This window comes from Setaria italica, chromosome IX (assembly GCF_000263155.2).
Source record: "Setaria italica strain Yugu1 chromosome IX, Setaria_italica_v2.0, whole genome shotgun sequence".
Taxonomy (NCBI): domain Eukaryota; kingdom Viridiplantae; phylum Streptophyta; class Magnoliopsida; order Poales; family Poaceae; genus Setaria; species Setaria italica.
Genome location: NC_028458.1, coordinates 16,448,282 through 16,476,091, shown reverse-complemented (window position 1 = coordinate 16,476,091; position 27,810 = coordinate 16,448,282). Strand labels below are relative to the sequence as shown.

Here is a 27,810-nt window from a genome sequence, read left to right as displayed (position 1 = left end):
ATATATATATATATATATATCTATATATATATATATATATATATATATATATATATATATATATATATATTAATTTTCGGGTAGGAATGCTAGTGATAAATGAATGAAGCACTTATGCCAAAGACTAAAGCATCCAGCAGGTATGAGTATCCGGTAGAACCAATCGCAAAAGTTTCTGATTCTAAACCATAAACCACATTCGGACAAAAGGCTAGCCACGTCTAACCTCTCAAGCAAATTAAAACTACCCATTTCTGGCAAAATTCTCGAGCTGAAGTGGCACTGCTTGTAAGGATTCTTTTTCAGCCCCTTCCGTTTGTTGCTTGAATTTGTTCAGCTACAACGTTGATTGCTACTTTACCACATTGCGGTTGATCAATTTCTGTTCAAGATTCAGATTGTTCCTTACTCATCAGTTTAGATGAAATTGGGACTAGTCCTGCTGGCAAACATAGAACTCTGATTCTCTGAACTTTCATTAGATCGATTTTTGGTCTGAAACCGGTGTGCAATTAGAATTCGTTTCCAAATCAATCGGTGAAGTTGCCAAGTAGGCGTGCGTTTGATGAAGCTCTCAGATCACGCAGCAAACACTACCGGAAAGCTAAAAATTGCCGAGTGTTTTTTCTTTGCCGAGTTTTTTTCGAACACTCGGCAAACTTACACTTGGCAAAGGGACGGGTTTGCCGAGTGTTCTTTTCTTGACACTCGGCAAATCGGCAAATCGAATCTTTGCCGAGTGTCAAGAAAAGAACACTCGGCAAACCCGTCCCTTTGCCAAGTGTAAAAAAAACACTCGGTAAAGAGGGGGCTTTGCCGAGTGTCAAAAAAGACACTCGACAAAGGGGGGTTTGCCGAGTATTTTTCTTGACACTCGGCAAAACAATAAGTTTTTTTTTCTCTTCTCACCTTGAAATTTTTTCTACTCCCCACATACAACATGTGGTACTTCATATTAAAATTTGGTATATTTTTGGATTTATTTGCTATATTTAATTAATTAATTGGTTCAAGGGAATTTTTGGTATAAGTCAAATTTGAACTGCAAGTGATTCAAATTATAGAATAAAATGAGTAGAAAAATGATATTTATGTTATTTAGCCCAATTTGAGGCCTTACCCATAAAATGAAAAGAAATTTCAAACATCTTGTTCAGGAAACATAACCACAAACATGTGATCGAATGATTTTTAAATTCTAAAAAAGGCAAACGAAGTCGTAAAATCATGAGATTTGTCATAATGTGATGATATCATACGTGGAGGTTGTGGTAAAAAATTGAGAAGGTTTTGCATATTTTGTCACGTACGATGTTTACAAATCGAAGCATCTCCGAAGAAGAATAGTAGGGTTGAGAAGAATTCAATTAGATTTAAAGTCAAAGTGATGGTCGAGATTTGATTTGACCATAAAACTTTTTTTATATGCAATAGAGAACATAAATTATTTCATGTGTCATTTTGCTAATTTTTTGGAACTGTTGGATATTTTTAATAATGTATTAAAGGTAATTATAGAATGTTTGCCGAGTGTTTTTCTTTTCACACTCGGCAAAAAAAAAATTTCTTTTTCTTTGCCGAGTGTCCCATGTGGGACACTCGGCAAACGTCAAAAACAACTATTTTACCCCGTCCCCCCGGCCCCCCGACCCCAGCACCCCCTCCAGCGCCCCCCCGACGCCCCCCTCCTCTTCCTCCGCGCAACACCGCCCCCCCCACCTCCCTCTCCCCACCGCTGCCGCCCCTTCCCTCCCTCCCTCTTCCTCTCCTGCCGGCACCCCTCCCCCTCCTCTCCCCTCCTCCCTCCTCGACGACGGCGCGGCCCGCCCCTCCCGGCCGGATCCGGCTGCGGCGCGGCCCCTCCCGGTCGGATCCGGCTGCGGCGCGGCCCCTCCCGGCCAGATCCGACGGCGGCGCGACCGCCCCTCCTTCCCCCGGTGAGGCCCCCTCCCCTTCCCCCGCCGAGGCCCCCTCCCCTTTTCTCCGGCAGCGGCGCAGCCGCCCCTCCTTCCCCCATCGAGGCCCCCTGCCCTTCTCTCCGGCGGTGGCCCCTCCCCTCCCGGCCTGAGTGTGGCGGCGGCGGCGGGCGGCAGCAGGAGGCGAGGCAGCGTGGTGGCGGGCGGCAGCGGGCGAGGCGGCGTGGTGGCTAGCATGGCGATCAGTGGCGGCGTGGTGGCCAGCATGGCGGTCAGTGGCGGCCAGTGTTTTTGTTTTTCTTTATTTTTTCCGAAAATGTTTGCCGAGTGCTTTTTAACACTCGGCAAACCATTTGCCAAGTGCCCATGTTCGACACTCGGCAACTCCACTGTTTGCCGAGGGGAAGTTTGCCGAGTGCAGTTCACCGAGTGTTACACTCGGCAAACTCTTTCCCGAGCGTTTTTTGGCCTTCGCTGAGTGCCTAGGGCACTCGGCAAACTTTGTGTTTCCGGTAGTGAAACTATCGAGCTAGCAAACAGACTAAGCGTCTAAGTCTGTGCCAGAATAACCGCATGGCCAGCCATGAATGAAGTAATAAAAAGGTATTACAAAATGGCATCAGGCACAAAGCAAGTAATCCAATTGAAATATTGGAGATAGTAGATGTAAACATGTAAGCAAGAAAAGGCTAAAACGATTACATTGGGATCTCATAAACAACCAAAGTCTTAATACTTCACCACGCTTCAGTATGACGGTATCTTTCTAGGCTCAGTTTCTTCACCTAGAAATTCAAGTACAGAAGTTGCAGGACAAATAAGTTAAATGTGCGTTTTCAGAAAACATAAAACTATTTTTTTTTCTAAATCCTAACACAAACCAGGTTAAAATGTAACAATACTTGAGACTTTATGCAACGATACACTTTATGCAACTATGGCAACCTTTTCAGTTGAACTGCTACATCACCCTTTAAACTTATTTAAAAATTGGTTGATTGAAACTGGGCTATAGTTCATGAGATTTTTTATGAAGTATAAGGCATTCGTTTTCGATAGTCATCAATATAGGATCATACAACCATGCAGCATTCAAAACAAACTGATCGAGTGAGACCAGTTTGCAATCATGAACCACCCTGATTAATCTGAATCCATCAGCACATGTGCAGGATTTGAAGACTTGGCGCACCAGAGCAAAGTGATATATATAACAGAAATTGAGCATGTGTTCACCACACAATATTTGCATAATCCCAACTTTACTATCGTCCGACATAATATTACTCCACATGCCGATAAAGTGTACAAATTCTGCATGGCATGCGTTCATCTCAACCATTATATTATATGATCATGAAAAGCCAATAATAATACTACCGTATATAGCAATCCTGTATAAGCATCAAAGACACCATTCCTAGGTTTGCAAAGGCATTGTTCCTAAAATTATCAAAAGGTCTAACCGTCATTGGATGACCCAGTTATAGTTATATCTGCCTTCAGAACACAGTTCGATCCCAGAAGATAACCTCTGGATGGGTCCTTGAATGTCTTGAGTCGAATAAAGTTGGACCATCCCCAGCCAGCTTTGTCTCCAGCTGCGAACACGAAGCGACCTACAATTGATATGAAGTAGGGTCGTTACCAAAGAGGAGTTAGGACTGTCAGTCTGACACTATTTCAATCAATTTCACAACACGCTGGCTTGTAGATTTTACGGGTGAAGTGTTTCCCATGCTTCACGTCCAGGATGGATAGGGTCAGTTCAATCATCATCCCAGACTTAGGATCAGGGAGCTCCTTTGGATCATGAAGGTGTAAAAACAGAGAAAGTGACTTGGTACTGTACTTATCACCAAGTGGATACATGTTGACATACCTGAAACATAATGAAAACAATCTGTTATGACCATTCATACTTAACCAGAAAAGATGAACAAAATTTGATTCTGGGTTCATAACCAGAAAAGATGAACAAAATTTGATTCTGGGTTCATCGCAAGAAAAAGTATATTTAGTTCAATTAACAGATTGGAATGAATCATGGCATGCTCGAAGACAAACACGCAATAGAGCTGTTTGGCACCATGTTTAGAGATGACACCCTAGATAATTTAATAGGGATATGAGATAATTAATGAGAATAAAATCGCAACAAGGGAGCTTGTGTGGGAGCACGAAACCAGTACATAGAAGAATTGACCACGGAAAAGACACCCCCTTGGCTTTGTCTTAAAACAGGATAATACCAAACCCTTTAGGGAGGTACTATTCACATGACCTGAGATCACCCAGGTCCAAGTCCAGGCATCCTCAACTGAAGGCTAGCTCTACCAGCTGCCCAGTTGTGGCATGAACAATTTCTAGTGCTTCTAGCCTTCTGGGTGGCACAAACTGATAAATTTTTCAATACATTAAGTTGAAGGATACTTGCACACTGAAATGACTAATAGCATATGCACATGATGAAATGAATCAATTGTATTGAAACAATTGAAGAAGCACACCATTTATGTCCTCCAACTTCAAATGCAGGAGAGTTGACTAGGAGCTTCAAGTCAAGGTAATTGCTCATCGTCCAGGTATAGGTCCCTCTGATGAATTCTTTCTTCTGGAGGAAGAGGTTCTGAACCGTGATATGCTTCTTTGAAATCACAAGAGGCTTCTTTTCAGGAGAAAAGACATTCGCTTTTAATATTCTTACACCAACGACACAGCTATCATCAACCAGATAATCAGATGATTTCAGTACTTCGAGAGGAATCAAGCACATTTTCTTTGAGTGCGTCTTCTTCACGGTGGAACTGCAGCTATCTGCTCAGAGGTAAAAGGTGGAGCTGTAGCCCAATCACAGCTCTACTTGCTTGTACCTCTAGTTAATAATTTATTTTAGAAAACCAACTTATTCAGGGCTAGCGTTTGTGCACTGAAAGCACAGAATGATAAATATAAGAGTGGCATATATATGTATTCACAATTGTTGATCAAACTAGACGTACCAAAACATAAAGTTGGAGGCAAACAGAGAAGACAGTTTAAAGTCAAGAATAGTGTGAAAATAAAAAAATAATTAATAATTTGAGAAATATTTGACCATGTACCAAATTGGATACACATTGAGTTGCAATAATAGAAGTTTCACATGATGTTCAATGTATTCACATGAAGTTTCACAGGAGTGTTGCTCAAGCTTAGGAATAAGGAATTCCAGTTGTAATAAGACAGATGTGCTTGAAAACCAAGCTCAGTATACTACCTTTGCCCCCATAATAGGTTCCATTAGAGTGGTTGTACACTGACAACTCGAACAATGCATTCATGGTGTGGCCTGGCTTGAAGCTTACTCGGCTTAGAAAGAGTTGAAGAGCAACGTATGGAATTCCATCACCAGATCTTTTATGTGCTGGAGTCACTTTCTGGAACATGATAAATGAATTAATTAGCAGACCACCAACTCAGACTAGACTTCAAGGCTGAAGTAAGAAAAAGACATACCATTTATATCCACAGCAGTGAAAACGAGTAGAGTTGGCTGGTGTAGCCCCCCTCTCAAGTAGAGCAGAGAAGCCATACACCTTCCATTTGAAAGATGGATCATGGATCTTTTCTGGTCGTACAGGAGCTGAAATTAGCACAAAAGCAATTAAATAAAATTATAAAAGATGAAGCTAAAAGGATAGATTATGTGCTATGAGAAGATTAAGGTGTATGTTTGAAATTCTAAATAAACAAAATACAAATTCATAAAGAGGACATGGAAAAAAAAAGAATAGTTCTCCATATAGAGAAAATTACATAACATTCAGTTTCAAACTATATGAATCAAACAGGTAACGCAACGATGTTTGAAGATTGGTAATTTCAACAAGCAGAAGTAAAATATGGATGAAATCTGCTTTTGCATCAGTTTAAAAAAAATGCTTTTGCATAGCATAGTACAATAATGCTTCTACGTAAAAAAATAACCAATAAGAGGAGTCAAGCATTTTTCCCCTATATGCAGCCCAGTTATAGTTTATTGCCAATAAGAAATAATACAAGCCATTATTCACTTTTGACATTCTGTAACGTGGATCACACATAACTAGAACTGATAGGAGGTAGTTGTATTAATAAGACCAAGCTGCTATTTCCTTTTCGGTGCTGCTAGCGCCCGGATGTTTCCCATCGGATGCTCCAATGTAACATTAAAAATTACCTAATGCAACATTAGCGGTCACCATTTGCAACATGAAAAAATAATGTGTAAAAATGACTACGTCATCCGACTTCGGGATACCAAATTCCCGCCACAACATAAACACTATGTTTCATGCAGCATTCACTGTGAAATATGCAGAAACAATAGTTGCAATATCGATGCTTAACTATTGCAACATATGTCGAGCGTCCAATTCTTTCAAGATTCCGGACGTATGTTCTATAGCATTATTGTTTCCTTTTCTATGTAAAAAAACAAAAAACAGACCTCAATGGAAATTAGGAGAATTAGAGTTCCATGTTTGCCAGACCTTTCCATAGAAGGATTTATCCCAATTTCATATTATATAGTTGAACTCATAGAAGGAACTATCTGAATCTATCTAAATCGAGCTTGTTCAAGCGGTGAGACATTGGTGACCCTATCTCTGGACACAACACTTCAAAGTTCGGACTGATCACTTCAGCCTCAAGTACTTGCTGGATCAGCGCCTATCTACAATTCTGCAACATACTTGGGTTAGCAAGCTCTTTGGCTATGTGTTCACAGTGGAATACTGCCCAGGCAAGCAAAATCGAGCAGCTGATGCTCTATCTCTTTGTGATGAAGACACCGCTGCACTACAGGCTCTGACCATGTCACGGCCTGATTTCAAACTCTTCAATGATTTCAAGATGGAAGCTGACACCTTGCCGGAGATCATCGCCAAGCGCAAAGAAATCGATGAGGGTACGGCTGGTGCTGCCTGGATAGTGGTGGACGACTTTGTTATGAACCATGGCCGCATCTTTGTGCCTTCTTCGTCTAGTCTATGGCCACAGATTTTGGAAGCAGCACATGGCACCAGACATGAGGGAGTTCAGAAGACCTTGCAGCGATTACAGGCATCCTTCTACACACCGGGTGCAGCGAAGCTTGTCCGCCAGTTCGTGCAGGACTGTTTAGTCTGTCAGCGCAACAAAACGGAGCACCTCCACCCTGCCGGTTTGCTGCAACCCCTTGATGTTCCCTCTTCCGTCTGGAGTGATATTGCAATGGACTTTGTGGAAGGTTTTCCTCGGGCAAGAGGCAAGTCTGTGGTTCTCACAGTTGTCGACCGTTTCTCCAAAATGGCGCATTTCATTTCTTTGGGCATCCATACACGGCTTTGATTGTGGCTCAAGCTTTCTTTGATGCAATTGTCCGTCTACATGGGCTGCCCTGCTCTATTGTGAGTGATCGTGATCCTGTGTTTACCAACTCCTTATGGATCGATCTCTTTTCCCTTGCTGGTGTGAAACTTCGCCTCAGTTCTGCCTTCCGCCCTCAGATAGATGGACAATCTGAAGTAATCGGATTATTGGGGTCTATTTGCATTGTTTGGTTGGTGACCGTCCCCGTAATTGGCTTCAGTGGTTGCCTTGGGCGGAGTACTGCTATAATACATCCTATTAGACCTCCTTGCAGACTACCTTGTTTTGCGTGGTATATGGACGTGACCCCCCTTCACTTCTATCCTATGAGCCAGGCTTAGCTTGGGTGGCTTCACTGGACAAACAGTTGCAAAAGCGGGATGAATTCTTGGCTGAAATTAGGGAACGCCTCCTTCAAGCTCAGGTTCACATGAAAGCTACATATGACAAGGATCAGTTGTGGGTGATTGGGCGTGGCTTCACCTTCATCAATGTTCTGTTGTTGGAATCACTACTAGGTCAAACCAGAAATTAGCAACATGATACTATGGTCCATTTCAGGTGCTGGAACGGATTGATTCAGTGGCTTATCGCTTGTTGCTACCTCCCAAGGCTCGGATTCATGATGTTTTCCATGTCGCCTTCCTCAAGAAACACTATGGGGAGCCTCCTGTGGATGTTGTTCCTTTACCAGCAATTGCACATGGTTGTGCTTTGCCTACTCCTTTGGCGATTGTTCGTGCTCGTCCTCTTCATAACTCTTGGGACCTTCTCGTCCAATGGGTTGGCCATGACCCAGCTGAAGCTACATGGGAGTTACTGGAGGACTTCAAGGAGCGATATCTGACGTTCCAGCTTGAGGACAAGCTGTTTTCCCAGGGTGGCATTAGTGTCATGGACAACTTCTTTGGTTAGAAATTCCATCATAGAAAGAAGAGTCCAGCCACGACAGGAGTTAGTAGTTAAATTCTAGTTGGATAAGTATATCTTAGATTGGTTTGGAGTCAGTTGTTTGGCCGGCCCAATATATATGAGTCTGGTGGCTCATTTGTAATTAAGCATAAAGTAGTTGGCAAATCTCAAAGCCTCCAGTGAGAGGGTGAGAACCAATCTGCTATCTGCCATCATAGTCATCAATATAGCCATATCAAAACATGTATGCAGGGCTACCTTTTGTGAAGTGCAAATACTGAATGAAAATAGTAAGAGTGGCATGGTTATGTTCTCGGATATTGATCAAACAAGAATATAATATCAAGTGAACGAAATAGTGTGAAAATATAAAAGACAATGTGGCAATCATTTTTTTCTTGAACACACATGAGAGTTGCGTACATTATATTAAGAAGAAGAAAGGGTTTGAAAACCCATACAACACCACACATGTGTGACAAGTATTTGATCATATATTAAACTCTATAAAGATTGAGTTGCAATGGTAAATTGTTATATGATGCTCAGTAGTTCCAAGTTCGGGGAGTTATTGCTGAAGCTTATAAAGCATGGAGGAATAAGAACTCCAATGTGTAATCAAATGAATGTACTTGAAATAGTAAGTTCAGTCTAACTACCTTTACATCCACGATAAGTCCCTTTTGAGTGGTTGTACATTGACAACTCGAACACTGCACTCAAGGTGCAATCTGGCTTAAGGTGTTTCGGTCTACAGAAAGGCAAAGAGCAACGAATGGAGTCTCATCACCAGATCTTTTATGCACTGGGCTCACTTGCAGGAACCTGTTAAATGAATTAATGGGCAGATGAACAACTCAGACTAGGAAGTCAAGAGTGAAGAAAATGAATGGATTTTCTTCAGAAATGTGATTGCTTCTAACTTCATAGAACATCATTTGTGACTACGTGACAGCTAATATTTTTTTCTTGAACAATCTAATCAATATTTTTGATAGACAACTATTTTAATCTCCTCAAACATACGAAATGAGATTGAGTATTGCATCATGTCTGCTAGATATAGAATCATTTTGGGATTATGATACATACCAACTGTATCCACAGCAGTGAAAAAGAGCAGAATAAGCTGGTACAGCCCCCCTATCAAGTAAAGCTGAGAAGCCGTAAAACTTCCATTTGAAAGCTGGATCATGGGTCTTTCTCAGCAGTGCAGGAGCTGAAAGTTACAAGAACAATTAAGTGGAGTTTGAGGAAGACAGGGAACGTGAAACTCCAAATTAGAAACTTCATGAAAAGGACATGGAAAGCAGCAGAATAGTTCTGTATAATCTATTATAGAGGGAATAATACTGCATTCGACCTCCAACTGTCTGGATCAAAATATCTAGCAGACTTACTTATGACAAATGACTCAGTTTACGTGATAATTGATTACTTGACCAAACAGGAGTAAAAACCAATGGAAGTCTGCTTTTGCATATCTTAGCACATGATACACTCACTGCTCTTTCTTTACACTCCATAGATAAGAGGAGAAGTGGAAAGTCAAGCACTTTATTTTCTTTGCACCGATGAATCGGTTTAAATCCACAATAAATCTTCAAAGCAATAGCACACAATACATGCCGCTATTCATATTCTACATAACGTAACATGGATCACACAGCATCATAACTGGTAGTGCACCAAACCAAAAATCAACTGTCAACTGGAATAAAATTTGGAGATCGAAAGTTCCATTTTTGCTCGACTTTTGTTTATTCTAAGGGATTATCTTAATTTCATCAAGAATAAGGTCTTGTAAGGAGGTATCTAAATCCAAATACAAACCAACCAGCACCACTAACTAAAAGTAGTAATCAATGTTCTAGCAGAATATTTTAATCAACAAGCAAAAGAAGCTCGACTGAATCCTTACAGGCACCAGTGATGCAAGAGTTGCCCATGGCTCTACCACTTCCTCTGCCCAGGAATCCTCTGCAAGTGAAAACAATCATGATGCCAATATGCCTATGTTAGATTGATCTCCTCCCCAATGGGCCTAAAGGCCCATCGGGACCCTGATCCGTGCCCTGATCGGGGGCGCCCACCCTAGCATTGGGTGGTGGGCCCCTGTCGTGTTGCGCTATATAAACAGGGTGGGGGGCACGGCTCGGCTCACGAGGTTCGCCGCTGCCAGCCGCCCCACCGACACACCTACCGATCTAGGTCTTGCGCAGTAGCGACGGGAAGCACCACCGCCGCCGCGCCGGCAACGCAACTGCACTACGCGTCGCTGCCTTGCGCAGATCTTCAACGACAGAACCCGCGATGGCCAGCAGCTCTGCTGCTTCCACCCCTAGGGGTGAAGGTACCCCTGCCTCTCTCTCTCCCTCTCGGTTAATACTAGAACGTCATGAACTCTTGTCAATCCCATGAATCCTGGCTAGATGTGTATCTAGAAGTTCTAGATTCTAACCTAGCAGCCTAAGCAAATGATGCAGAGTTAAGAACCAAGAAATTTTTACCTCACAAAAAAAGAACCAAGAAATTATTCCCCTTGCAAGAAGCGAAATCCTACACAAAAGATTACCAGACACAAGAAATTCTCGCAAAAAGGAGAGAGAGAGAGAGGCCGGGAGGTAAAACCCCATTCCACAAACAAACAGGCAGGTCAAAAGTTGAAAAGAAACGAACTTTACCCTAGAAAACGAAGAAACCACTCTTGCCAATAAAGCTAAGAACTCCCGTTGCAGAGAAGCCTCAAACAACCCAGGAACACTGGATCGGGCTACACCAGAAAGGCAGAAACCCACAAGTCCCTTCCTCCCGTAATCCCGTTTCCCCTCTGTATTTTACAGATCATGATCGCAGAACAAGCTAAACCAAAGGAGCAGACTTTGCTACGAATCGAGAGAAGAATCGAAGAGAAAGGGAGGGGGATCTGGGAGAGACTGAGCAGACGCACCTTCCGCGGCGCAGTTTGCCGCACTTGCGAGTGGCAAGGGGTTTTTGGAAGCGTCCTGGGGAAGAAAGTGAGGTGGCTATGCCTTTTTCAATGGGCAGAAGCAGAACCGTCGTGAACAGGGTAGGGGTAGAAATGGCATTCCGCGTGAAATCGTGCTCCGGTTGGTTTCAAGAGCTTTAAGACTTGGCCCTTGTTCTCTTACCTCCAAACTCCCAACTTTGACACTATGCAAAAAGAAGATTCCCCATCACATCAAACTTGCGGTACATGCATGGAGTACTAAATGTAGACGAAATCAAAAACTATTTGCACAGTTTTGTTGTACTTTGCGAGACGAATCTTTTGAGCCTAATTAGTCAATATTTGGACAATAATTCACAAATACAAACGAAACGCTACAGTGTTGCTACAGTAATTTGGCACCTCCCAAATTCGCGAAGTAAACAAGGGCTTGGTGATTGATGATCCTCGTGATTTCAAGTGCTCCGGTGGATGTTTTTCCTATGATAATTGGTTATGTGTGCAATACTGTTTTGGGTTCTCTAGTGCAAATAAATACTAGAATGCGATCGTTTTTGTGTGCACGTACGAATGACGTAACTAGATTCACACGGATATGCGAGCGAGAGAACGAAGCACTTGTGGCAAGACGAAGGCATCCACCGGGTTCACACGGGTTTCTGGCCGGCACTAACCATGAAAAGAAAGGCGCTTCACACTAAGGTTGCGCAATCCACAACACAGGAAAGGGAGTGCTCACTGCTCAAGCCTTTCTACTTTTCTCATGCTTCAGTTCGGAGTACCCGATCGCAGAACAAAGCTTTACCAAAGCAAGGGATTTCCTAGGGATCGGAAAGGAAACGGTCAGAAACACCAGGATTCAAGGGGAATTGTGCACAGCTGCACGCACCTCGCAGATCGCAATGCTTCCTTAGCGGAGTTCTGGGGTGCTTGGAGCTGGAGGGTGGAGGAAGGCCCTAGGCCGCTAGGGGAATTGGGGTTTTGTGCAGGTGCAAGAGCAAGTGAAGCTTGAAAAAAGAAGGCACTCGGTCTCCCTGGTGAGGAAAAGGGAGGGGCAAAAATGACAATCCGTGTGAAACTGTGCACCTGGAGACATGTGGGCACGTGGCAAAGGTATTAGATGTGGAAGACTAATTTGAGCAGCAGGATATAAAGACTAAAATCACAACAATGTACCTGTCATGAGTGCCCAAGCGGGAGTCACGTTGTAATAAACTAATTTTTCTTAATACAATGATATACAGCTCTTCTGCTTACTCTCGAGAGGCACCTTTTTTATTCATGGCTCACGGCTCACGAGAAATTCACTTTTTTTCAATGTTTCTCAATGTACTTAGTTTTTTCAAGAAGATTTTTCAGAAACATTCCATAAAACTTTTCTGTTATGGAAATTTTTCCCCCAAAAATTCTGAAAATGTTTTCCAACAAACTTGTCCGGAAACGTTTGCTAAGGATATTTTCTGGAAATGTTTTTTAAACACTTTCATGTAGAAATTTCTGAATTACTTTAAAAATATGTATCTAGAAAATGTCTAAGAAAAACTTTATGCTCTACATGCTTTCTCATTTATCTAAAATACAAAGAAGGTCCAAGTGAGGAAAAAAAACAACTATACTTAGGGGGCGTTTTCTTCCCGTGTCTTATTTTTAGCACGTGTCACATCGAATGTTTAGATACTAATTAGGAGTAGTAAACGTAGACTATTTACAAAACCAATTACATAAGTGGAATCTAAACGGCGAGACGAATCTATTAAGCCTAATTAAGCCTAATTAATCCATCATTAGCAAATATTTACTGTAGCAACACATCGTCAAATCATGGACTAATTAGGCTTAATAGATTCGTCTCGCCGTTTAGATTCGTCTTATGTAATGGGTTTTGTAAATAGTCTACGTTTAATACTTCTAATTAGTATCTAAACATTCGATGTGACGGGTGCTAAAGTTTAGTAAGTGGAAGAAAACAGACCCTTAGCTGAGATTGGATGGTTGGAAGGGGCCAGGACTTTTGACTCCTAGCTTGCATCAGCTAGATAGGGCCAGTTTGGCCGGACTTCGCTAGCTCTGGCTCCAGCCACTATAGGTGGCAGAGGGAGGTGGAGCTGGTTTGTGGCTCCACCGGCTCCTTCGGCGGCTGTGAGGGGGAGAAGGAGAGAGAAAAGGAGCTTCTGTAAACAGTGTTTGCACAATGGATGAACAGTGACCGGTCAGAAGGAGCCGGAGTTAGGAGGAGCTCCTCCAAACGTGCCATAGTTGGTTCCAACTGTGTTTCAAGAAAGGCATATTCCATGCCAAATCTTTGCCTTTAGAAAATGAAAATACACTGTAAAGAAAGAAGTGAAAGTGAAAATCGTTAAAAATTCTTCGGCTCATCAGCTCATGCCTACAGATAAGATGAGTAAAACATGAAATCTACTTTCACATGGCAAAATATTAGTACCTTTTGTTAACTATAAAAATACAAAGGATAAAATAAATGAGATAAAAAAAGGATGACATAAAAAACCAATCCTTTTCATAATCTTGAAAACAGTATGCCACAATACATGTAATTGTTCACTTCTTACATACAGTTACGTGGAACATGCTTCATCATATACGCTAAGCTGCAATGGTACCATATTACCAACAAGACCAAGCCAACTTTTGTTCGTAAAAGGAATAATCCAAGGTCATCCGAATTACATCATAGAAGGAGCCATCAGAATCTAAAATAGAAATCGACGGTGGCACTGTAGCAATTAATTCTTTAGCTCAACAATCCAAAAAGAAAAAGGAAGCAGAAAAGGGAGAAGCACAAAATGGCAATATGTGAATAAAATGCTGCACTGAGGGACAGGCTGTGGACAAGTACATTGGATGCTGGAGGCCAGTTTGAGCGTCAGCAGGGGTAAGAGAAACATCAGAACAGAACTGGGAGACGAAAGCGAAATAGAAGTGTAGACTCCACAGGGAACTAGAATTTGCTTGGGCTATTCAATGTTAAGGATTTTTATTTTTAGACTATTATTTCAATGAGAAAATTCGGATTAACCATCACCAATAATGATTTGGTGATAATGCACCACATGTAACTACATTCAAACGAGATCAAACATGTCAAATCTCTCAAATAAAGTTTCCTGTTACAGGAACACTTCACGGAGAGCCATTTTCTAAATCGGCATCATCATACACGAGTTATTTTTAGACAGGCAAATGAGCTTCGAGGAAGGTGCACATGCCATGTAAAATAATCTCAAACTCAAGGTCTAAATTCTTCAATCTGCTGTATGGCTATAGAACATTCCGTTTACAAGGCATGGGGACCATGGAACCATGTAGTATGGAAAATAAACTCATTGAGACCGCATACATGACTCAACCCATTAGGCTGAATCTAGAAAAGCATGCAGAATTTAAGGAGTTGGCACACCAGAACAAAATGATCTACAACAGAAACCAAGCATGTAGCAAACACAAGCCAATTAAGACACCCATAAGATCAATTAAAAGTATTCCCCATGCCAATAGACATATGCATATCATCCCCTCACGTTTTCTCAACCTGAGTGCTCAGGTCACCTCTACCATCATAAATAAGGTCACCACTAGGTATCAGTAGTGTTTGCTAACAGAACCATTATAGCCTCATAGGCATCAGTGGTAGTATTTAAGGACATTACGGCTTCCTAAGATCACTTAAGGTCTAACCAACAATGGATGACCCAACGATAGCAATATCTGCCTTCACAATGCAGTTTGACCCCACAAGGTAGCCAAAGGACTGGTCCTTGAACAGCCAACGTGGAATGAAATTGGGCCATCCCCAGTAATCTGCTGCTGCAAATGCGAAGCAGCCTGCAAATGTGACAACATAAGGCCATCTTTAAAAAGAGCAGGCATGGTCAACTGATTTTGTGACACACTGATAGATAAATGTTGAGGAAAGTGGAACCTGAGCGTGAGCGGGTGTACTGTTTCCCGTTCTTCTGGTCCAAGATGGACAAGGTCAGTTCAATCATCATCCCAGGCTCAAGAGTGAGCATGCTTGGTTTATCCATGTACAAGAACAGGGATAGTGACTTGGTGCTGAGCTTGTTACCACGTGGATACATTTTTATATGCCTGAGACAGAATTGAAACAGTGTCTTATGACCATATCCATACTCTCACATGTAAAGAAAAAGAAGAAAGTAAGGCATAAATGGTTGCCTCTCTGAAACATCCTAGTTGTTCGCCTCCCTACTTATGCTAGATAATTTAACTAGGATCTGAGAGTGCAAATATCTGAAGCAGCAAGAGCGCTTCTACTGCACAAAAGAACCCCACATGTGAAAGCAGTACAACAGAATGCCCACTAGTAATATTGACCAACACTTAAAGCTTCTAGCAATCTCACTTATCAATCTAGCTTGGTATGTTAAGTTGAAGGATGCTTGTGCCCTGAAACAACTTACATGTGCATATTACATATGAATCAATTACAATGTACGATAACAGTTGCATACCATTTATAACCGCCAACTTCAAATGCTGGGGAAAGCACTGCGAGCTTCGAGTCAAGAAAGATGTTCATGGTCCAGGTGTAGGTCCCTTTGATGAATTCCTTTTTCTGAATGAAGAGATTCTGAATTGTCGTAGGTTTCTTTGGAACCACAACGGTCTTTTTGGGAACCACAGCAGTTTTCTTTCTTGCAAAAGAGATATCTGCTTTTAATATCCTTACACCAAAGACACAGCTATCGTCAACCAGAAAATCAGCTGATTCCAGTAGTTCTTCAAGAGGAATCAAGCATTTTTTCTCTGAGTACCACTTCTTCACAAGGAAGCTGTTGCTAGCTGTTCATAGATAAAAGGTGATGGTAACTGTATTAGCCAAATACTCCTAAGCACGTCTAAGCTGAAAAAAACTCCAAGCACAAATTAACCTGCTTCCAACCCAAGTTAACCAATTTTTGATAATTCAGAAAATCAGTTAACATGTTTAAGGTTTAAGAAACCACCTTTGCATCCACAAACATATAAAAATAAAGCAATATGGACTCCCAGATATAATAAGATGGCTGTGCTTGAAAAACGAAGTTCAGGAGATCACCTTGGCATCCACAATATGTTCTGTTGGAATGGTTGTATATTGACAACTCGAATAGTGCATTCATGATGTAATCTGGCTCCAGGGTGCTTCTTCCTGTAAGAAGACGAACAGCAACATATGGACTTCCAAAACCGAATTTTTTATGCTTTGGGGTTACCGTCAGGTACCTGGAACATTAATTAAGAAGCAGAAGATCAAAAATAAAAACTGAAGAAAACAAATGTTTTCTAGGAAATTGTGATTGCTTATGACTTCAATGGAAGATGAGCTGTGGCAAACTGCAGTTTGGTTAATATCATCAACAGATATTAAATGAAATCAGGAGTGATGTTTTTTTCTTGAAAACACAGGAGAGCTGCGTGCTTGATCAATGCACACCTTCTTGGTATGCATCCCTTTTACGATCACGGCACTTACCACTCATATCCACAGCAGTGGAAAACATCAGAGGTGACAGTTGTAGCTCCCTTCTCAAGTAGAGATGAGAAGCCATAAATCTTCCACTGAAAAGCTGGACCATCGGCCTTTTCCAGCAGCGCATGAGCTGAAATTAGAATAAGAGCAAATTTTAAAATTACAAAAGACAGGGGAAAAGAAGATTATGTGCTAGAGCATATTATGGATCATATTGCAGTTCCAAATAAAGAAAAACATATTGCAAAACAGAATAGTTCTCTGGATACAGAAAATTATCTTATATTACATTCAACTAACAACTATCTGAACTAAAAACAGAAGAAAACTATTATTTACTTGTGATGAGTGGCCATGAAGTAGAAAGAATTCAGGACATTGATCTAGTTTTGCATGGCATAGACCATTTGTGTGCCTCTTGTTTTTCTCAACAGTTTTCTTTTTTCTTTCTGGTGGAAACAGGGACTCCCATTTCCATTTCATTGAAACAGAATTAATCAAGTTTGTTTACAACTAGAAATTAGATGACAAAACATAAAGCAAACTGACTTTGTCTTAGTTCACTCCACAGTTAAGAGGGTAAATAGTCCTATGAAAAGAATGATTTTTTAGAAAGTCAAGCATTTTTTTCTTTCAGTGGTGCAATAGTTACGTGGTACTATTGATATTCAAAACAGATGTCACAAACTCACAACACATGTCATTGTTCACAGTTTACATAATGTATACTGGATAACACTTATTCATAGCAAGTAAGACCAAGATGCATTTTTTCTGTGCAGTTGTTCACTGAATCAAAAAAATCTACTCCAACGGAAGATTGCAGGACGATGATTCCATTTTATCCAGATTTTGTTTATACAAGCAATGGTCACAATTTCATCCTAGTTGTGTTCACATATACAAGGAAAGATCTAATTTTGAAACAGAAATTGACCAACATCACAACAGTGATCATCTTTCTAGCACAAAAATTCAAGAAACAAACAAAACAAAAGGTTCAAAAAGAATCCTTACGAGCACCAGTGACGCAAGAGTTGCCCATAGCTAGCTCTACCGCTTCCTCTTCCCAGGAAATAAACCTCTGCAAGGCTGCAAGTGAGATCAGTCGTTATGCTGCCATAAGCCAGTAACCAATAATACAGTGCTGAGGTAGCGCAAATCTTGGCTACAAAATTATCGCGGAATTTAAGAAACAATCGCAAGAAAAAGAGAGATCAAGGGGGGAAAAGTAGACTGAAGCGCTTCACTCTGAACTTCAACGAACAAACCCTCTTTCCAAGAAAGCCAAGAACAAGCATTGCAAAAATCCGCAAGGCCCTCAAAGCTCCCAAACTACCCAGAGAACGCCAAGATCGAGTGGCAAGACAAGATTCTCGAGACCTTCCCTTTCCTCCCTTCCAATTCCACTCGATACACACACAGGAGTCCACGATCGCAGATCATGCGACGCCAAAACTACGAACTGTCCTACGGATCCGAAAAGGAAACAGAGAGGGAGACCAGGATTCCAGAAGGATCGAGCACGCACCTCGCAGATTGCAGTGCCTTCCTCGGCGGAGCTCCGGTGGGCGCTTGGAGCAGGCCCTAGGTCAAGGGGGTTTTATGGAGCAAGGGCGAGTGAGGCAGCCAGTGTTAGAATTAATCCTGTGCTTGTATGTTAGAGGTCAATAAGCCAGTCGATTAGCTAACGGCTGTGCATATGTTTAGGAGCTCTGCATGCAGTCATGCGCTGAGCGAGTCTTCAGGAAGAAGCATGGCCTGTTCGCTGGACGTGGGATGGCATGTCCAGTAGCTGCGGATTGACCGTGTAAGTAGGAGTCAGTTAGAGTCTTGTAAACTCTTTATATTGGAGAAAGTGAAGAGGAAAACGCTGCCAGTTAGCAGCCCAAAATATCAGTGTGTATTTTCTTATCCTTGCATTCATCTAGTATTTCCAACAATTGGTACCAGAGCCAGGTGAGGGTGTTGGAGTCGAGCGCGGCGAGGTATCGCCGCTGGAATCGTGATCCGGCGATCCGTTGGGCGCTGAAGATGAGTGAAGGCAAGACCCCGCCGCCGTCTCCCGGCAAAGGCGCCGGTGGCAGCGGAGGTGGGGAGGTACGCGTCGTTCGGGAGATCGGTGGCGCGGCGAATTGGCCAATGCTGACCAAGTCCAACTACACACAGTGGGCGCTGGTCATGAAGGTGAAAATGAAGGCTCGAAATCTGTGGGACGCGATTGACCCCGGCGGCGTGTCGCCGCAGGAGGACTGCATGGCACTCGATGCCATTACGAGCGTCGTACCGTCGGAGATGGTGGCGTCGCTAGCAGCAAAGGCAAGCACGGCGGAGGCGTGGAAGGCGGTGAAGGATCGGCGCGTCGGCACCGAACAAGTGCAGAAGACGGAGGCGCAGCGCCTCCTCCGGCAATTTGAGAACATCCGCTTCAACGACGGCGAGAGCGTGGACGACTTCACGCTCAGGCTCCAGAACATCGTCGCCGCGCTGGAAACGGTGGGGGAGTCGATCCCGCCGCGGAGAGTGGTGGAGAAGCTCCTCCGGGTGGTTCCCAAGTCGCTGCGGCAGGTGGCCGTCGCGATCCAGGTCACGGCGGATCTCGCCACGCTGACACTGGAGGACGCCAGCGGGCGGCTGCGCGCGGCGTAGGAGTGCGAGGCCGAGGACGACGGTCCGCCGCCGCCACGAGCCGACGGCAAGCTGTACCTCACGCGGGAGTAGTGGGAGGCGCAGTCGCGACAGAAGGGAGAAGGTTCCTCCGCCGCAGGATTCAAGTCCGGCAATCGGCGGGGGCGACTGCGGCGCACACCGTCAGGCGGCGCTACGAGCGGTGGTTCCAGCCACAAGATAGGAGCGGACCAGTGCCGCAGGTGTGGTAAGACGGGCCACTGGGCGTGGGAGTGTCCGACGAAGCCCAAGAACCAGGCGGCCCATCAGGCCCGTGTGGAGGAAGAAGAGCACACCCTGCTCTTGGCCAAGGTGAGTTCGATCCAGATCCGCGAGGAGGACAGGGAGCAGCCGCCACATGCGGTCCTAGCGGGCGGGACGGCTGGGGCGCCGCCGCCGGTGCCCCCAGGCACCGCGGGCGAGGCGGCCGGGGCGCAGCCGTCGGTACCCCCAGGCGCAGCAGGCGGATTGGCCGGGGCGTCGCCGCGAGTAGCCCCAGGCACCGCGGGCGAGGCGGCCGAGGCGCCGCCACCGGTGCCCCCAGGCACCGCGGGTGGGACGGCCGGGGTGCCGCCGCCGGTACCCACAGGAGCAGCGGGCGGATTGGCCGGGGCGTCGCCGCCGGTGCCCCTAGGCACCGCGGGCGAGGCAGCAGGGGCGCCGCTGCCAGTGCCCTCAGGCGCAGCGGGAGAGGTGGCAGCGGCACCACAGCCGGTGACTCGGCCACCGGTGGTGGGCGCATCGGTGGAGCTAGTGGAGGCGCTGGTCTTCGCGCACCTCGACAGCGGCCCCTCCGACGACGACCTCTGGTACTTCGACACGGGCGCAACCAATCACATGACTGGGTCACGCGCCGTCTTCTCCGAGCTCGACCACAACGTTGTCGGTACCGTGCGGTTCGGGGATGGCTCGGCTGTGAAGATCGAGGGCCGCGGGACGGTGTTGTTCACCTGCAAGACCGGCGAACACAAGCTACTGACCGGTGTCTACTTCATCCCGCGCCTCGACACCAATCTCCTCAGCGTCGGGCAGCTCGACGAGGACGGCTACGACATCCACGTCTAGGCCGGGGTGATGAGGATCCGCGACGAGCAGAGGCGCCTTCTCGCTCGGGTGCCGCGCTCCTCCAACCGTCTGTACACCATCCGCCTCGAAATCGTGCGCCCAGTGTGCCTGGCGGCACGCAAGAGCGATGAGGCGTGGCGCTGGCACCAGCGTTTCGGCCACATTAGCTTCAAGGCGTTGAGGAAGCTACAGGGCGGTGACATGGTGAGAGGACTGCCACACATTGGTCATGTTGATCAGGTGTGTGACAGTTGTCTGGCCGGGAAGCAGAGGAGGAGTCCATTCCCAGCACAGGCGCGACGCAGAGCGGTAGACGTCCTCGACTTGGTACACGGCGACATATGTGGGCCCATAGCACCGACGACACCAAGTGGCAACCGCTATTTCTTGCTGCTGGTAGATGACATGAGTCGCTTCATGTGGCTCTATCTTCTCGCAAGCAAGGACATGGCGCCGGCAGCAATCCGGCGGTTCAAGGTGGCAGCAGAGGTGGAGAGCGGTCGTAAGCTCAAGGTGTGGCGCATAGACCGCGGTGGGGAATTCACCTCGGTGGAGTTCGGCACCTACTGCGCGGAGGAAGGAGTACAGCGGCAGCTCACGGCCCCCTACTCGCCACAGCAGAATGGGGTCGTTGAGCGCCGCAACCAAACGGTGGTCGGGATGGCGAGGAGTATGCTGAAGGCGAAGGCGCTCCCCGGGACTTTCTGGGGTGAGGCTGTCAACACGGCGGTGTACATCCTCAACAGATCGCTGACGCGCAGCCTCGACGGAAAGACACCATACGAGGCATGGCACAACGAACGCCCATCTGTAAGCTACTTCCGTACATTTGGTTGCATTGCCCATGTGAGAAATACGAAGCCACACCTCAAGAAGCTCGAAGACCGAAGCATGCCGATGATTTTCGTCGGCTATGAGGTGGGATCCAAGGCCTACAGGGTGTACAACCCTGTGGATGGGCGTGTGAGAGTCACACGCGACGTGGTGTTCGATGAGGACGCCCAGTGGGACTGGGGCGTAGAAGAAGGAGGAGAGGACGGAGATGTTGCAGAGCTGTTCACAGTCGAGTTTCCTGTCCTCACAGAGCAGGACGTGGGGGTTGAACCTGCAGGAAGGAGCCTTGCAGTGGTGAACTCTCTGCCCGCGACCACGACGCCGGGCACGCCCACAACGTCATCTACATCCATTGAGTTCACATCTCCACCGAGCAACCTCGAGGACTTCCTGGATGCTGAGCACGACGACGACGTCCCAGCACGCTTCCGCAAGCTCGACAACGTGCTGGGACCAGAGTCTCCACCAGGATTGGCACCACGGGTGCTCGACGGCGGAGAGCTGATGTTCACTTTAGCAGAGGAGCCTGCCACTTTCAAGGAGGCAGAGAAGCAGGAGTGTTGGAGGCGTGCAATGAAGGTAGAGATGGATTCAATTGAGGAGAACAAGACATGGGATCTTGTCGATCTGCCTGCGGGACACAGCCCAATTGGCTTGAAGTGGGTGTTCAAGGTCAAAAGGGATGAGTATGGCGAGATTGTGAAGCACAAGGCGCGGCTGGTAGCCAAGGGATACATCTAGCGGCAGGGGATTGACTTTGAGGAAGTTTTTGCCCCGGTGGCAAGGCTGGAATCTGTGCGCTTGCTTCTGGCAGTAGCAGCACATGAGGGATGGGAGGTGCATCACATGGATGTAAAGAGTGCTTTCTTGAATGGAGATTTGCAGGAGGAAGTTTATGTTGTAAAGCCTGCAGGATTCACAGTTACTGGAGCTGAGCACAAGGTCTTGCGACTCAAAAAGGCACTCTACGGTCTACGACAGGCGCCCAGGGCCTGGAATGCCAAGTTGGACAGCAGCCTACTGTCACTTGGTTTCCAGAAGAGCAAGGCAGAACATGGTGTGTATGTGCGTGGAACAGGGGAGGCAAGACTCATTGTTGGCGTGTATGTGGATGACTTGATCATTACAGGACGCACCGGAATCAACAAGTTCAAGGCTGAGATGATGGAGATGTACAAGATGAGTGATCTGGGTTTACTATCTTATTATCTTGGACTTGAGGTTCAGCAGAAGGAGGAAGGCATTAGAATTGGACAGCTTGCGTATGCTACAAAGCTTTTAGAGAGGAGTGGTATGACAGGCTGCAATATCTGTGCAGTTCCCATGGAACCTAGGCTGAAGTTGAGTAAGGACAGTGAGAGCCCGCTGGTGGACGCAACAGAGTACCGCAGTGTTGTTGGAGGGCTCAGATATCTGATGTATACGCGACCTGACATCGCGTATGCAGTGAACTATGTAAGTAGGTTCCTGGAGAAGCCGCGGGAGGATCACCGCGCGGCAGTAAAGCATCTTCTCAGGTATGTTGCAGGAACACTTGATCTAGGTGTGTTTTATAGCAGAGGGAAGAAGGGAAAACACCAGCTGGTTGGTTACAGCGACAGTGATTATGCTGGTGATGTTGATGATAGGAAGAGCACTAGTGGCGTGCTGTTTTGTCTAGGGTCAAGTCCGATCACCTGGCAATCTTCAAAACAGAAGGTGGTGGCCCTGTCAACTTGTGAGGCAGAATATATTGCAGCAGCATGGGGTGCTTGTCAAGGGGTTTGGTTAGCTCGGCTGTTGAAGGATTTCCTTGGAGAAGAGTCTGGAGCACCAATCCTCAGGGTGGACAATAAGTCTGCCATTGATCTTGCAAAGAATCCCGTTCACCATGACAAGAGTAAGCACATTGAAACTAAGTATCACTATATCAGGGAATGTGTGGAGAACGGGAAGATTGTCCTTGAGCAGGTAGCAACCGGTGATCAGCTCACGGACATGTTGACAAAGTCACTGGCTCGCCTGAAGTTCCAGGAACAGCGAGTTCGTGTCGGCGTCATCGACAACAAGCCTTAGCATCAGGATTTGGAGGAGAATGTTAGAATTAATCCTGTGCTTGTATCAGTTGTGTGTTAGAGGTCAATAAGCCAATCGATTAGCTAACGGCTGTGCATATGTTTAGGAGCTCCGCATGCAGTCATGCGCTGAGCGAGTCTTCAGGAAGAAGCATGGCCTGTTCGCTGGACGTGGGATGGCATGTCCAGTAGCTGCGGATTGACCGTGTAAGTAGGAGTCAGTTAGAGTCTTGTAAACTCTTTATATTGGAGAAAGTGAAGAGGAAAACGCTGCCAGTTAGCAGCCCAAAATATCAGTGTGTATTTTCTTATCCTTGCATTCATCTAGTATTTCCAACAGCCAGGCAGGGGGTCGATAACTCGATACTGCCTGCTTTTTTCACTTGGGCACCCGAGACTCTCTTGGTCATATTTCTTTTTATAGACATTCGGTTAGGTTCTTCCGTCTTTTGCGAATTCGGTTACTAGAAAACATGAACCGGTCGGTTCTTGAAATTTCTGAGAACTGAGAACTTCAGTTTCGGTCAGTTCGGTTCGATTTTCGATTTTGACCGAACTAACCGATCTCAAATCAACAGTCACAAATCGCATGAATCAGCAACCAAAATCAACAAGTAAAATCTGCGGTGGAGTCCATTCTCTGAATTTGCTTCCGAACTGCACACCTTAAAGGTTGAATCGGTTTTATATAATGCAACACAATCATATCCATGTAAGCTTGAATCTTCTTGACTATCATCCGAGGAGACACATTGGTTTCATTCCGAACATCCCAGATATAACAATAGATGACAACCACTGCTACCCACTGTATCTTAGTGCAGCAGACTCTTCCAAATAGATGTAGCAAAAGGGCACATAAAAAAACAATGCTCACCTTTTTCATCTTAGCTTAAAAAACAATATATAGGATTAGCTGGAATATGCCGCTTCTGTAGCTGATGTCCCATAGCCAAATAATCATGAGCAAGCCACCACAAAATTATTGTTATCTTATTCGAGGCTTTGATGGACCATAATTTCTTCCAATTTTTCTGCTCACCAGAAGTATCAGACATAATACCAGCTCCAGGCCTACTTTGAAAAGATGCAAAAGGAAGAGGTACGCACTAAATTATAAGCTGACTTCGTTGTAAAATCACCAAATGTAGTATTAGGCAAATTAGCAAAGTCATCCAATACACTACTAGCAAGAGACATCTTATTGGGAATGACAAGTCTGCTCGCATCCAACAAAATAAATAGGTACTTGATGAATTATTTGGTCTTATGTGACGAATAGATTGCGAAATCACCCAACCGGATCAGGTTCCTAATGATTACTCGAGTAATTATTGACTTGTTGTTTTGCTCCATCAGTTGATTTTTTTACATGTGCTTTTTTTGTTTCTTACGTGCTTTTCTATTGTTTAGGTCGGCCCGTCGAGGCGTTTCTTCGTTCTTTGCTGTTTCAATTTGAGCGAGGCTGGGTGACACACACATTATGCATGGTGGGCAACACCCTAACAACGATCGGTTTTTCTTGGACATGCATCCGCTAAATAATGTGTCTTTTTTATGTGGAGACATTGCTAAATCTAAAGGAGATGCAGATATCCTCCGATTTTCTAAACATCTGCATCTAATGTTTTAGATTTTTTTTTCATTTTGTATCGTGTATTTCTTGTCAAATTTCTAAAATATTTTTTGAAATTATTTTTGTTATGTAGGGTGTTACTTTTTGGACCAGATCAAATTAATAGAATAATTTGTAATGCTTTTGTCTTTTCAATGTATGTCTTTTTTTTTTGTCAATTTTAGCTTTATCATGTCCATGTCAAAGCATCTCTAAGAGTGTCCAATAAATGTTTAACAACTAGTTTGGAAACAAAGTTGAAAAATAACGCTCAGTTTCCAACGTTTTCACTGCCCAGTACCGGCTCCATCCAAAGCTAGATTTCTGCATCCTCCCCGTGCTTCCAATCCCCGAAGATAACAAGGCGCTTGGAGGAACAATGAGGGAAAAAAACGGTGAGTTATCTTTCAGGTGAAAACTTAAGGCTCCTATATGGATGATGTGGCAGCAATCAATTTGTTTTAGGAACCAATTTTTAGGAGGTGTTGGTTGCGGGTTTTTTCCCACTAGTTTTTAGTAAGGTCCAAACCTTTTTTGAAATTCTATTTTTTAGGTACACTTCGAGATGTTTCCATAGTATTTGCGATTTTGTGAAAAAAACCAACCTTCCGTAGGTTTGAATGGCCGAACAGGTTGAAAGAGACGAAAGTGATGTCTATATATTATATAGGGTGCTTTTGGTTGGGCTTTCCAACCTGCTTTTACTTTTGCAAAAGCTAAAAGCCAACCAAAGGGCCTAAAAGCTCTACGTGCTTTTGCCCAAAAGCTACTTTTGCTCTAGTACAAAATCAAAAGCACCTTCACCCCTGCTTTCAAATGCTTTTGGGGTAAAAAATTACCCACCTGCCACTGATTATGAAGGTAACGATTCATTTTTTGCCCCCATCTATTTCTCCCATCACGTCCGTCCGCTCCTCCCGTCACCGACCCGTCGCCGCACCCCGCCGCCCGTTGCCGCCGGACGCTGTCCGCCTGCCCGCCATCCGCCGGCCCCGGACGCCGGTCCGCTTCTCGCCGACCCGGCGCCCCCGGCCGCCCGCCACACCCCCGCCCCTAGACGGCCGCCGCCCGGCGACCCCGACCGCCGCCACCCGACACCCGTCGCCCCAGGTTGCCGGCTACTGGCCCGCCGTCCGCCATCCGCCGACCCGCCTCCCGGCGCCCCTGGCCGCCCGCCACACCCCGCCTCCCGGACGGCCGCTGGCCCGATGCCCCCGGCCGCCCGCCACACCCCCACCCCCGGACGGCCGCCGCCCGCCGCCCGTCGCCCCAGGTTGCCGGCTGCTGGCCAGCCGTCCGCCTTCCGCCGGCCGGCCGTCCGCCGCCCTCGGTCGCTGGCCCGCCTCCCGGCGTCCCCGGCCGCCCGCCACACCCCGCCCCCTAGACAGCCGCCGCTCGACGACCCCGGCTGCCGCACCCCGCCGCCCGTTGCCCCCGGTTGCTGGCCGCCGGCCAGCCGGCCGCCACTCCCTGCTCATCCATGTTGAAGGATGGCATCCTTGTATAGAACTTTTGATGGATATAATTTTATTTATGTGGACCAATCACTTTAATGCATGAAAAATATATAAAATTTATTTTGTTACGAACAATTTACATATAAACACACTCACAGACCTTTAGGGGCATTACAGGTATTTCTTACACAGCCTACAGTTTCACAGCTCCTCTAACCAAACGGTCCTCTGCTTTTCCCACAGCTGCTTTCTCACAGCTGCTTTTCCACAGCCCACAGCTCACAGCAGCTTTTCCAAAAGCCACAGCCCAACCAAACACACCAATAGACCTGAGCAAAATAGGTCTAGCCCAAGCCCGACAGGCTAAGCCCAGCCTGATACTCGTTTAGGGTCGGGCGTGGCGCTGATTTTTGCGGCTAAAAAAATGAGCGGGCCTGAGCCCACCCTGAATAATAAAATGAATTAAATTTACACTAGAAAATGATGGCGGTCCAGTCCAAATTGGGTCCAATTTTGTTGGCCCAATGTTGTTAATGGACGGGCTTGGGCGGAAATTTTGGACACGAAAGAAATTGGGCTTTTGCCGGGCCGGCTGGGCCCGTGGTTTGCTTAGGTCTAGTCTTATATAAAGAGCATCCACGATCAATGCGGATCAAGAATATGGTAGATGCCTCGCGTCACTTTTTTTAGCTGTGTTGTAACGCTGTTAATGGACGGGATTCTTTTTTTTCGAGTGATTTTGATTCCTGTTTTCAATTGGTTGTTTTCTCTGCTTATTGATCGGGCAAAATCGACTGATTTTTATCTTTCCGTCACTCAAATTTCGGTAACCACCAAACTCCACGTGGCTTCTTCTGATTATCTTAAAAAATCGATTGACAGCATCACATTTTTTCACTCGACTGTTACAGAGTCATTCCCAAGAATTTATGTGCGTTTTGCCAACAAGCATTCTTTCTTTCCGGACAAAAAAATAACATTATGTACCGGGCCGGTCTTGCTGACCTCTTCTGTGTCAGAAAGGCCCGCAAACATCTCAATACTCTGGCCTAGCCCACGCTTATGGGATAATACTCGGCCCAACCCACGGCCCGCCGAACCTTCCGCACGGTTCCAACCGCTTCCCGAGAATCGCCGCGAAACCCACCGGCCGTCTATCCCCACCCGAAATGCTCCTCCTCCGCCACCGCCTCCCCTCCCCTCTCCCGCGCCGTCGCGCCCCGCTCCGCTTCCTCCGCCGCCTCGCCATGTCCTCCGCCTCCGCCACCCCTCCCTCCACCTCCGCGGCCGCCGACTACCACTGCCGCACCAAGCACAGCCTCACCGCCGGCTACGCGCGCGGCCCGGGCCGCCTCGACTGGGCCAACCAGCCCAACCCCTTCCTCCGCTTCGCCCCCGCACCCCAGCTCCCGCTCCCCAACCCGCCTCCCCCCGCGCTATCCTCCAGCA

At 45.9% G+C, this 27,810-nt stretch overlaps 4 protein-coding genes across 4 annotated transcripts in view; 1 reads left to right on the top strand and 3 right to left on the bottom strand.

Annotated features, from left to right (window-relative positions):
- Window positions 1-3,170: 3,170 nt before the first annotated feature.
- On the bottom strand, window positions 3,171-5,239 carry LOC105915123 (MATH domain-containing protein At5g43560). The gene is made up of 4 exons (XM_022829689.1): window positions 5,176-5,239; window positions 4,427-4,733; window positions 3,638-3,798; window positions 3,171-3,535 (listed from the first exon to the last, which is right to left on the bottom strand). Exons 1-4 carry the CDS (start codon window positions 5,237-5,239, stop codon window positions 3,378-3,380), a joined length of 690 nt encoding a protein of 229 aa, XP_022685424.1. The 3' UTR covers window positions 3,171-3,377.
- Window positions 5,240-8,756: 3,517 nt separating this feature from the next.
- LOC111255850 lies at window positions 8,757-10,399 on the bottom strand. Its single transcript, XM_022823368.1, has 3 exons — window positions 10,126-10,399; window positions 9,297-9,423; window positions 8,757-9,029 (listed from the first exon to the last, which is right to left on the bottom strand). The coding sequence occupies exons 1-3, from the start codon at window positions 10,202-10,204 to the stop codon at window positions 8,924-8,926; spliced, it is 312 nt and encodes a 103-aa protein (XP_022679103.1). The 5' UTR covers window positions 10,205-10,399; the 3' UTR covers window positions 8,757-8,923.
- Window positions 10,400-14,657: 4,258 nt separating this feature from the next.
- LOC111255849 lies at window positions 14,658-18,573 on the bottom strand. The gene is made up of 7 exons (XM_022823366.1): window positions 18,201-18,573; window positions 17,687-17,761; window positions 16,673-16,799; window positions 16,256-16,422; window positions 15,669-15,999; window positions 15,116-15,285; window positions 14,658-15,018 (listed from the first exon to the last, which is right to left on the bottom strand). The coding sequence occupies exons 2-7, from the start codon at window positions 17,712-17,714 to the stop codon at window positions 14,867-14,869; spliced, it is 975 nt and encodes a 324-aa protein (XP_022679101.1). The 5' UTR covers window positions 17,715-17,761; window positions 18,201-18,573; the 3' UTR covers window positions 14,658-14,866.
- An 8,934-nt stretch (window positions 18,574-27,507) lies between these two features.
- LOC101758666 overlaps window positions 27,508-27,810 on the top strand; it is a 4,696-nt gene continuing 4,393 nt past the window's right edge. Inside the window, exon 1 of the mRNA XM_022829688.1 lies at window positions 27,508-27,807. Coding sequence (XP_022685423.1) covers window positions 27,531-27,807 — 277 coding nt within the window. The 5' untranslated portion in view covers window positions 27,508-27,530. The remainder of the gene's footprint in view (window positions 27,808-27,810) is intronic.